Source organism: Leptidea sinapis, chromosome 3 (assembly GCF_905404315.1).
Source record: "Leptidea sinapis chromosome 3, ilLepSina1.1, whole genome shotgun sequence".
Classification (NCBI taxonomy): domain Eukaryota; kingdom Metazoa; phylum Arthropoda; class Insecta; order Lepidoptera; family Pieridae; genus Leptidea; species Leptidea sinapis.
Genome location: NC_066267.1, coordinates 12406582 through 12418840, shown reverse-complemented (window position 1 = coordinate 12418840; position 12259 = coordinate 12406582). Strand labels below are relative to the sequence as shown.

At 30.3% G+C, this 12259-nt stretch overlaps 1 protein-coding gene across 1 annotated transcript; it reads right to left on the bottom strand.

Annotated features, from left to right (window-relative positions):
* Window positions 1-5828: 5828 nt before the first annotated feature.
* Window positions 5829-10243, bottom strand: LOC126979513 (uncharacterized). Its single transcript, XM_050828829.1, has 2 exons — window positions 10102-10243; window positions 5829-10023 (listed from the first exon to the last, which is right to left on the bottom strand). Exons 1-2 carry the CDS (start codon window positions 10143-10145, stop codon window positions 6333-6335), a joined length of 3735 nt encoding a protein of 1244 aa, XP_050684786.1. The 5' UTR covers window positions 10146-10243; the 3' UTR covers window positions 5829-6332.
* Between the last annotated feature and the right edge of the window lie 2016 nt (window positions 10244-12259).

Sequence of the window (12259 nt, the reverse complement as noted above, 5' to 3'; positions counted from 1 at the left end):
TCTTGCAGTATTGTAGTTATACATTCTGCAATTCCTTTGTAAAAACATCAGCTGGAATCCCTGAGGTGGACGACCATATGAATCGAAGTATTGTCCAATACCCTGCTCATCAATGTGTATTGCAACCCAGTGAGTGCCTGGCTTATTATCACTATCTAAATTGCTGACAATATAACAGGGCGTTACAACATATATCGGCAATCGGTTTGCCGCGTAAACATTATTTTTAATACTGGGATCGATTTTGTTCAAATAATTCTGTATCTCGATTGTATTCATATTAGTTGAGAACAGGGTCTTGTCAGTTGCGATGATTGAATAGTTATGTGGATCATAATAACATAAGCACTCAATAAATAAGGCTTTAATGTATCTTATTCATGTATTTAAAACTTATATGGTTACAATAAAACAAAATATCATTACAAGCGATTCAAATATAAATCTATGAACATTTGATGAAATTATATTTTCATCAATTTTATTATAATATAAAAGCTGATTGAAAACGAACTTTGTACCTACATACTTACGTAGTCATTAGTACAATCTGGAAATGTTGACTCCATTAAACTATCAATAATTGAACTTATCATTTAAGTGCCATTATGTTTCACCATAATAAAACAAAATATCATTTTATATACATATTTTTATTATATAAATTTATAAGGTAATCTAGTATTTAATCAACATAAAAAATACACAAGGATACAAACGATTCAAACATTAATTATTATATTCTAACTGCTGTAATCTACAGAAATATTACGATTTTTATCAATTTCAATAACATTATCGAATTCCGCATAAACAATACAGTTAATTGTTTGTGTAAGAGCTGATTCAAAACGAACTTCTAATCTTACACTACCATGTTTTATAAGATTCCAATGACTTGAAGAATTTGCTGATAAATCGGGTGTTAAGTCGAAGGCTAGCAAGCAAAACCCTTTGGCATATTGCTCTCTTGATACTCCATTGCCTTCATTTAGGAAATGTATACCTGTTCCTGAGAATAACGTATGATAGACCGTAGTAAAAATATTATTGTCAAACGATGGCTGTAAGGCTTTTGAAGGTATCTGTTGTCCATCTATGTATAAACAAAATGTATTAATATCATAATTTTCGAAATTGAATGGGTTTTTTGTGAGACTACCATTAAAGGATGCATTATTCACAAAACCGACTATACACCTTTTGGGTATTTGACCAAGGAATATGTTATCAAGGGTTTTCCCCTGAATGCCTGATGGTATAGTTAAAACTTTGACTTCTGCTCGCGTGATTGGATATTTTGCTGTAGTAGATGATAAAACTTTTTGATGTGCAAGTAGCACAGTTGGGTTGATTCGTGCTCTTCGAATAATAAGAGTTGCATCTGTAATAGACACTTTAAATTTATGGTCAGTTGATGAAGCCATGAGATTGAAATTTTCTCTAGAACGAACTAACTTTACGCACATGTCAACGCCATTAATCAAAAATTTTTCTTGATTGAATAAATCTCCATGTAAATGTCCTATCATTTCTATTTCTTTGCTTTCACTAGCCAATTCTTGTCTTTTAATAAATCCTTTATTTTGTTCATCAGTTGCATCCATTTTTCCAGCTGAATCTTCATACCATAGACCACAAGTGAGATGAGATTCTTTTGCAGCAGGTGCATAATTCAATAGAGTTTCAATATAAGCTCGATATGCATATGTATTATTCGGTGGCGATACAAGTTTTTGATTTAAATATACATCAAGTTGACTGAAAAGTGTATGTAACCAATTATTAACTGGGGCCACAACTGTCGGTACTGTCAGTTTTGTATAATCTTGATTCAAAACTTTAGCTTTTATATGGAGTAAAGTATGGGATAAATCCACATAGTCATCACCTGCCCCAGGTACTTGAAATTCTATTGGTCCATCATCAGCAAGTGATGAAATGGGCTTATAATGAATCCATAGTCCACTTTCAATGCTAGTTTGAGTTGATGGTAATGCAAATAAATCCAATTCGGACTTAATGCATTCACAAGACTGACTATGTAAAAATGACATATTTAATCAGTAAATATATCTTTGATTTGTTTTTGATTCAATTTTAATTTCTTAATAGCTTTCGCTTTCGCAGTCAATGATGGAATGATCGCAGAACGACGTTTTCGTTTTGTTATATACCCAGATCCAAACATGTTGATATTATCTATTTTAGCATCGGCTTTTCGTTTCAAATTTGAGCTGACTTCTTTTAGACGAGTTTTTATTGAATCTTCCATGGGGCGTGCATTAACCATATCTGATAATATACCTACACCGGTACTTAATGCTTCTTTACCAATAGTTCGAACACCACTAGACAGTAGTGGTAAAATAGATCTAAACAGCCCCCCAAGAAAACTTCCGATTCCATGACCTCTTTGATACGGTGCTCCTTTATAAATAACTCCGATACCCGATCCGGCCTGGTGAGTATAATAGTGTTCATATGGACATGAAATATTATCACGTTTGCCGTACATTATAATTTTTGAAAGTGGAGTTTAATGCACACTGTTCCAAATTGGAATGGTATCTTTTGACCGGTGCTTGTTCTTATATCTATTTCGATTGTATCAAATTCTCTACGCATCACAGGTAGGTAATGGGGAGGAGAGAAAACGTGCATTTTGTACGCTCCATATATGTATTTTGAGGGATCCAATGGTATTATTCGTAAAAGGGGTGTCATAACATCTCCAACGATTTGAGGCTCCACTATGTCACAATAAACAAATAATTGAGACGGTAAACCCAAATGCAAATTAGCTGGACACTTTCCAAAATTTTTTTCAACGAGGTTCCTGTTTGGTTCGAACCCTAGTTGAAGACATAATTTAGGTGATAGAGTTACAGATTTTATGGATTCATCCGTTATTGTAGCAACTACAATCCTTGAAACCTCATCGCACTTAAATTTAATTTTTTCTCGAGTGTTATTCAGTGCCATCAAAATATGATTTATGTTATCGTAATTTGTGGCTGGAATATGTGTCTTGTAATAAACATATGACGGTTTACTTTCATTGGGTACTTGCATCAACTTTGTTATATAAATAATGTTTTCATGTTCTTGAACGGTGAACATAGTGCATGGGTACTGAAATTCTACTACTCCAACCCTCCATTCACCTTCTAGTATTGTTGGTTTTGGCAGTTTCGTAGAAAATAATGTTGTTGTATTATCAGGAAAATAATCCATAGAACTATTGCTTAGTAAAGTTAAATAAAAACTATCTTTATTCATATTTTTTTCAAAGTAGAAGCTAATATCCAGCTATTAAATTTATTTGGATAACCTCTCCACTTCACCAACAATTCTTTTCTGTTACCGGTATATCGAGAGCGTATTATTTTATCTATTTTGTATTTAGTAGTGGGGTCGAATATGATTTTTTGTAACTCTTTTTCATAAAAAGTACCAACTATCTCTTCACCTTCTAAATCCTTTAAAGTAAATACTACAAACGGAGATCGGTGTATTATAGTAGATACGATGAATATTTCGTCACTCCAATTTGATTCATATCCTTTTTGGAAAATATGTTTATGTTTTGTTATTCTAACATAATCTCCAACGTGAATTCTTGGATTCACCATACTAATTGATGTTTTTATCTTACTTTCTCTATCATATAAATTTCGCCATACACTCATTATATTTGTATTATTAACATCACATGGACACATTTTTATACTAGAATGAAAACTATGATTATATGAATGCACTAGATCTTGTAAAACATCAATGTATTTATGAGTATTTTTGTGTGTAAAATAGCGCCACATTTTCATTTTAAGAGTTCTCTGAAATCTTTCGACAATACTTGCTTTAATATCTGGATTATTGGTTGTATAATAATTTATGTTTTTTAATTTAAAATATTTTTGTACATATTTGGAAACAAATTCAGTTCCTTTGTCAGACTGTATATGTGTAGGTGTAGTATTAGCTTCAGCAAAAATACTTTCAAAGCATTCCTTAACTGTTTCAGAGTTTTTCTTTTTCATTGCTCGAACATACGCATATTTACTAAAGACATCAATAACACAAAGTATGTATTTGAAACCATCATTATATTCAGAATAAGATCTCATATCACTTAAATCGGCCTGCCATAACTCATTAATATTAGACAAAATATATCTGTTACGAGGAAATTTTCTTTGAACAGGTTTATGTAATGTATATGTTTCTTGTGATTGTAACCACTTTAAGACACTATTTCTGTCCATTTTACCCTTCATTGCTTTTGACAATTTATCAATAGTGCTGTAGCCAGCAGGATGTGATGCATCATAATAAATTTTATTTATTTCTAATATGGGGTCCATTTTTCCCAGTCCGATCTTTTTTTTAGTTTCCCTGTGTACTTATTACTTGTTGGTGTAGAAAATTCTTCGTCAGGTACTGATTTAGCTTCAACCTCTTTTAATTGCAAATGGTTTATAAAATCCAATCGCTTTGGGTTCCCGATATAAGTGAGTGGTACTTTTATTTCCTTTAAAGTTGTTGCGAATTTTTCCCAACCTATAGGTTCACTTTTCTGAAGAGCTCTCAAGGAATCACTCACCAAGTCCACAATATTACTCCCAGGTATTTTTTCATTATCTATAATCACGGTACCAGATTCATCCCAGCTTATTTTATTTTTATTCAAGGAAATCAAATTTAGCAAAAGTTCACCTTTTTTAGCATATGTTTTCGGTATTAGTTTCAGTATTTCAGAGCTCGTGTATATTTCTCCAATATTTTTGTTAACCTCCACTGATGTTTGAGAAGGAACTACATTTATTTTATTCACATCATGATTTATATAATCAGTATCGATTTCATTATGACTTTGATTAAAACCAATATATGAATCATTATCATTTATAAGTGGTATGTGGTATGGTTGTCGATCCTCTTTGACGAAGTTTAGATATCTTTGAAGGGTTTGCAAATATAAAATACATTTCTTTCGATCTTCTATGTCACTGCTTAAGATATTTTGCATATCAGTATCTAATCGAGATCTTGGCGTATCATTTTCTTTGGGTTGTTTTAACTTCTCCAATAATGATGGTTCAATAAGTAACATTTTTTTAGCATTATCCATTTTCTTAAATAAATGAATTAATCAACCCACTTAGAATAGAACCCAATATTATCGGTAGAAATGAACCTCCTTTTTGTACAATTATATTTTTTCTAATTTTATTCGTACCTTTTCTTACCAATTTTCGAAGAATATTTTTATATTTCTTTAATTTAGATTTTTCTTTCTCGGCCAATTCAACGTTACCCCGCAGTACGTTATGAATACATTCACAAATGTAATTTATTTCTGTTTTGTTACATGATTTTAATAAAGCTTTTTGATATTTTGGCTTCAGTTTATGTAGAGCAATTAACAAATCTTTATGCGTCTTTAAACGTCTATGCATCATTTATAAATGATCGAAATTTCTTGATTCTTACCATATTTAAACCCTTTTGTGGGTACATAAACAGTGCAATATCCATCGGATGGAAATATCTTTGTCTTAACGCGACACAATTCATTTGTTTCTTGTTTCAAATCAATCATTAAATAACCATGAGCTTCATTGGTAGCATCTCTGTAAGAATCTTCCAAATATTTCGGATTTTCAGGGAATACTTGACGAGATAAGTATCGAATTTGGGTTTTATCTCGAGGATTTTTGAAATATATTATATAACTTGAGTTGAGTGATATATCTCTTTGTCCTTTACCTTGATGAAACAAATTTTGAGATAAATAAAACACACTTAAGTTTCTATGATGACTTCCTTTCGTGAATATATCAACAATACGACCATCTGATTCCCTCATCAGGTCATCAATTATTACAAGTTGAGGATTTTTTCCGTCAAACATAGATAAATCAGGTAAACCTTGAAGATAATTAATGTGGTTGAGATTATATAAAGGCTGCATTTCATCAAAGCACCAGGTGATTTGGGTAAAATTTGTATCACAGATATCATTCAAAAATTTTATAAAATTATTTACGAAAACTGATTTTCCACATCCACTTGGACCAGCAACTATTGCAGTGAATGGATGATTGAAATGATGCATTATCTACTACGTCTATGTGTGTTAAGGTTTAGTATAGTAATGAAACAATCTGTTATTAAACCACCATTTATTTAAACAGAAAAATCGATAATTGAAACAATATACAGTACATCATGTTTTACTCCGCAACTTATACATCTAAATACAATAATCTCTCATTTGGTTTTTTAAAACTATAATAATTTATTCTTAAAATTTAATATAATATTTATTCTATTTTATGATGACCCCAAGCTAATGTATCAATATTATTCGGTAAAATGTACCGTTTGGTATCATTAAATGACAGACTAGATTTATTTATTCTTTGAGTAAAAATATTATGCTTTATTGACTTAAATCTAAGCATTGAACAATATTCGTTCTTATTTTCAAATAAGCAAGTCTTATAATTTTCCATTTTCATATTCTTAGTAACACTTTTATTAACCCCCTTAGCTTTAGCTGTGAATTTTCCCTCAACATCTAATGCATACATTTTAGATCTAAGTCCTACAAATTCATTAAATATATTACCATTGTTTTCATCTTTAAAGTAGCCTAACTTCTTTTTATTGAGTTTTGGATAGCCAAATATATTTTTTTCTGTATAGTCAGAGGTATCGAAACGCAAATGTAAATCAGGTTTTATATCTCTGTAAAAATCATCTGTAAAAATTTGATATATTAAACTATCAGTATCTGTGTACAATAATTTTAATTTGTTTTGAAACTTTTTAAACATATAGTTATAGTGAAAGTCGTACATTAGAGTTTTAGAAATATCCAATATACAAAATCCCAAATAAATAGGTTTATTATGGAACAATTTCGTCTTTCGTAATTGAACTGCAACCAAATTTTCATTAAAAATAGATAAACTATGGAATTCTGGCTTAGCAATTAAATCTTGTGCGCCTAGAATTTTACCCTGATTTTCCCAATGACTCAATAATTTTACATTTACTCTTTTTTCGATATTTTCCATTGTTTTTCCAAACACTGAGTTATTCATTAATTTATAAAAATCTTTTTCGAAATCAGATGTGGCTAGTTTACGCATGTTTGTATTTAAATCTATATAATATTGTAACCATGCGCATTGTTTGAATTTTAAAATTCTATGAATTTTTTGTAATTTTAAACCCATTGTCAGACATTGCTTTAAATTTCTGTAGTGAATCACATATTTAATTTTATTACGAAGGTTTGGAACTAATTTTATGTCTTTTGTATTACCAATACATATATTCTCGGGACATAAGGGTAGGTCAGAATGTAAATCATGCAGTTCAATAGGATATTCTAGATCTACTTCCAAAATAAAACCATATTCATAATCATCAGGGACATCAAAATTAGTTGTGACATCTACCCACTCAAAACCTCCTGTAGGAAGGAATTGAGACATGGCCCATCCGTAAAGGTTATTAGCATCAAGATAAGTTAAAAATGAGTTTGGTGTGTCTTTATCATATTCTCGCATATATTTGTTATTTGCTTTGGCATAACGATTGCTACATTGAGATACACCTCCTCGAATGCCCGATCTAATAAAAGCTATTTGTTCAAAGTCTTGAAGTAATTCTAATTTAATTTTTGTGCATTTTAACATAGCATCCCAACTTAACCCAGGTGCTGTATAATAATGAGCTGGATCTAGACCATATGTTTGCAAACATAAGGCTCGGAAATTTTCAAACACATCTGTTAAAAGTAAAACATCGGTTTTAAGATATAAATCAGAATAATCTGACATATTTTGACAATGAAAGTGTTGCCAAACATCCTTGGCATGTTCATAATCTTCATCGGAAATATGTGTGTCGGTTAATGTATTGTAAAATTTATCGCGACTAGGGAGTGCTGAAAGTTTTAAGGAATCATGTGATGACATAAATTCATATGGATAAATTCCTTTTTTTCTAAGACGTAAAAAATCATTATTATTTGGAAAATTATATTTTAATGTTTGAAATTGTTCCTCCATCAAATTTTGAACAAGTTTGTCTAAACTACAAGGCAAAAATTTAAACGAATCAACGAATCTCAATTGAATTTTATGATTATTAAATTTTATCGTTTTTGTGAAAGAAATGTACTTTTCTTTCGTTTGTGGAATAATATCAATTTCCCCTTCAATAGAATTTAATGCATGAACAATAAAATGAGAGTCATATTGACTAAGATTGTGTAAAAAAACTGGGATGTGATAGGGGATTCTAAACTTTGTCTTACATACTTCGTGTGCAACTCCTCTAAAATGTCCTGTATGCGAGTCAAAGTATAATGCACATTCACCATTTAAATTAAATTGACATATAAAGCAGTCTTTACATTGCGAAATAATTTCATTATCATTGGAAGTCAAAGGCTTTGGACTTATGATAAAAGAATTCTTTGTGCAAATCACTTCTAAATCTTTATACAACTGATTCATAAAGACATGAGTACAATGAGGACCACTATATGTTTCATATTTTGATAAACTATCATCATATGAACATTTGATATAGTACCCAAAACTATAAACTTCGTGTTTGTGAACATTAGTTGTATAAGGTTTTGATGGATCGTTAAAGCATGTCTGAATTGGATTAAGGAAAGCTTCAAAATCCGCGTATATAACAAATGGTATTTGTAACATCTTATTAAATTTATCAAATTTTAAGACATTGTTTGAAATTGGTTGTCCAAACCAATCTTTTAAAGTTTTTTCTGTACTAGGCAATTCCACTTTAATATGACAACAATCATTCAATTGATGGGCTGATAACTTATCATTTGTTGAGAAGTGTAAAAGACAACCATCACAGATGTAGATTGCATGTTCATGGTTTGAAATTTGACCACTTACTAAACGCGATAGGTTTTTAATGTAACAAAAATGATTAATTGTTCCGTGCGAAATAAATAATAAATTGATATGAACAATTTTCCGTGATTTTGTTAAATACAATGGACCAACTAATTCATGTACTTTCTTTTTACAATTGTATTCAAGACCAAAAACATTTACACTTAAATTATTTAACCTTTCTACTTTTTGTATATCTGTCATTTTAACAGGAAACGTAACTCCGTCAAAATTTAATTTATTTGAATATTTACTGTAAGATGAAACTCTCTGAGAGTTCTTAGTAACTGGATATAATGCAGAAAGCAAAGCCCATTTAAAGCATAAATCATCCGAGTTTTGTACATTTATAACACTTTTTTTTAATTTGATTTCTTTAGGTAATTCAATGTATGATTTTCCACGTAATGGATTGAATTTGTTTATATTCATGTCTAATGCATTTATTTTCTTAAGACTCCAACCACTATCTTTTTTCTCAAATGTGCTAATTTTAGTCATCAACATATCACATAAGGACGAAAAGAAAAAATTTAAATCCTCACCCTGCATTATAGTATAACTACATGTTTGAAATTCAAATTCATTAGAAATATTTTTTGTTTCTTGAACAAAATTAGCGTGCAGAATAAAATTAACTTTAAAAATTGTAAGCAATCGAACAGATTCCTCAAATAGTGAAATAATTTCATTTTTAATAGAATTCAAAAACATTTCTGGTGTTTCGAATGTTTGTAATTGGTTGGATTTACTCTTTATTTTATATGAGATTATTCTATTACCAAAAGCCGATTCGTGTACTGTGACATTTTTTAAAGTACTATGTAATTGCATTACGTTATTCTTATGGAGGTTACTTCTAAGATGATTTGCATAATATCTTTTCCGTATTAAGATTTGACATAAAGAACAGTTCACCATTTCATCGTTCACACTGGTGAGCCCCGATGATGTGGATGGTTCCCCTTGTCTTCCTCTCTTTGTACTTGTATCATTGTCTTCACTGTCTTGTAATACTGCACTTCTTCTCTTAAAACCTCCTCCACTTTGTAGAACAGGTTGACTACAACATAAGTGAATGATATTAGCCACATTTCATCAATAATATAATACTAAATAATTTACAAAGAAAATAACTCACTTGATCATTTTTTCAACCTCATTACATACAAAGCAGAGTTCCATATCGTTATGTTTAATTTTCCAAATGATGAGAATATAATAATATTATTTGTATAAGAGAATAAATAAACTAATAACTAAACTGAACTAATATTTATGTATTTCTTCATAGCTACCTACTTATTGTTAAAATTATATTTCTTATAATTTTCTGTTTCTAAAATTTTCTTCGTAACATTGTATAAAATCTTTTTAATGTCCTTATAACTTTCATTATTGTCGATTGTATAATATTTTAATCTATAATCAGCGTATTTCCATTGTTCTTGTGCAGGCGTGTTTTTTATTTTATTGAGATCATAGATTTCTATTTTAACCAAATGTGATGCATTTCTTCCGTCATCTGCATTAGTTGTAATGTAAATACTTCCATTCTCCTGTGCTCTGGATATTGATGATGATATTTTCTTTTGTTTTGTTTTTTTCACTTCGAATAATGCATCTATATTTTCATTTGAGCTGGCCCTCTTCAAGGATTTAAGTTGAGGAACTTTTAATGAATCCTGACTATCTTCAGACAAGGGATAGTAAAATGTTTTATATGTATTTTCTTCCACTGTTGGGTTGAATGCATTCTACAACAACAATAAGACTGCTTTAGAATAGTATTATACATACATATCTTAATATAACAAATGATATAACTTTTTAATTTCAAAGTGAATAATAGATAAAACTTACCTCCATTGCAGCAAATCACTCAACAATTACACAAGACACAAAATATATAATAATTTGACTGAATACGCCACTTCAATGATTATTTTTCTGAACAGTTCTAGCATTTTATACTAAAATATCGTAAAAGTAAATTTGTTTATGATTAGTACTGGTTTTTAAATATTGTGATGAAACATAATGGCACTTAAATGATAAGTTCAATTATTGATAGTTTAATGGAGTCAACATTTCCAGATTGTACTAATGACTACGTAAGTATGTAGGTACAAAGTTCGTTTTCAATCAGCTTTTATATTATAATAAAATTGATGAAAATATAATTTCATCAAATGTTCATAGATTTATATTTGAATCGCTTGTAATGATATTTTGTTTTATTGTAACCATATAAGTTTTAAATACATGAATAAGATACATTAAAGCCTTATTTATTGAGTGCTTATGTTATTATGATCCACATAACTATTCAATCATCGCAACTGACAAGACCCTGTTCTCAACTAATATGAATACAATCGAGATACAGAATTATTTGAACAAAATCGATCCCAGTATTAAAAATAATGTTTACGCGGCAAACCGATTGCCGATATATGTTGTAACGCCCTGTTATATTGTCAGCAATTTAGATAGTGATAATAAGCCAGGCACTCACTGGGTTGCAATACACATTGATGAGCAGGGTATTGGACAATACTTCGATTCATATGGTCGTCCACCTCAGGGATTCCAGCTGATGTTTTTACAAAGGAATTGCAGAATGTATAACTACAATACTGCAAGAGTACAGAATGAATATACCGCAGTGTGTGGCGAGTACTGCATAATGTATCTATACTTTAAGTTTAATAAGAAGAGTTTGAATGATTTCATCAAATATTTTGAAAATGATACAATCTGCAATGATGTTTTATTATATACTTTATTTAAATCATGTTTTAAAAATAAATAATAAATACAGAAACTGTCTTTTTAATCGTAGTAACGAATGTGATAGAGGTAATTAGTAAATTACCTGTATCACGTTCATGGAAATTTAGACATTGAGTCGCTCACCAATCATTAGCTAAATGACCAGTGATTATTAATGATTATGGATCTGTTTAAATTAAAATGCTAACTTTGAAACTATAAGAGATATCGAAAAACGGATCAGCGCAATCGCTCGGAAATACATCAAAACCCCCAGTTTGACACCAAACTTCTTTTTTTTTTTTTTTTAGTAGGCATCACGAGCAAGTGAGCCAGAATCGAGGAGCCAGAACCGGCGAATCCCTACTACTGTGAGCCAGAACCGGCGAATCCCTACTACTCGTAAATTATTATGATCATCCACTTCAATGTTCGTAATAGTATGGTGTGCGATAACTAGTCAATCTTAAATATAATATAACAGTATATCATAATAGCAGTCGAGATGACCGAATGTTTAACTA

Excerpts from the sequence above, each read along its gene's own strand:
- LOC126979513 (XM_050828829.1), bottom strand. The coding sequence starts at position 10,145 with ATGGAACTCTGCTTTGTATGTAATGAGGTTGAAAAAATGATCAA. Across the intron at positions 10,024-10,101 it reads GAGGTTGAAAAAATGATCAA|TCAACCTGTTCTACAAAGTG; the intron begins GTGAGTTATTTT and ends CTTATGTTGTAG.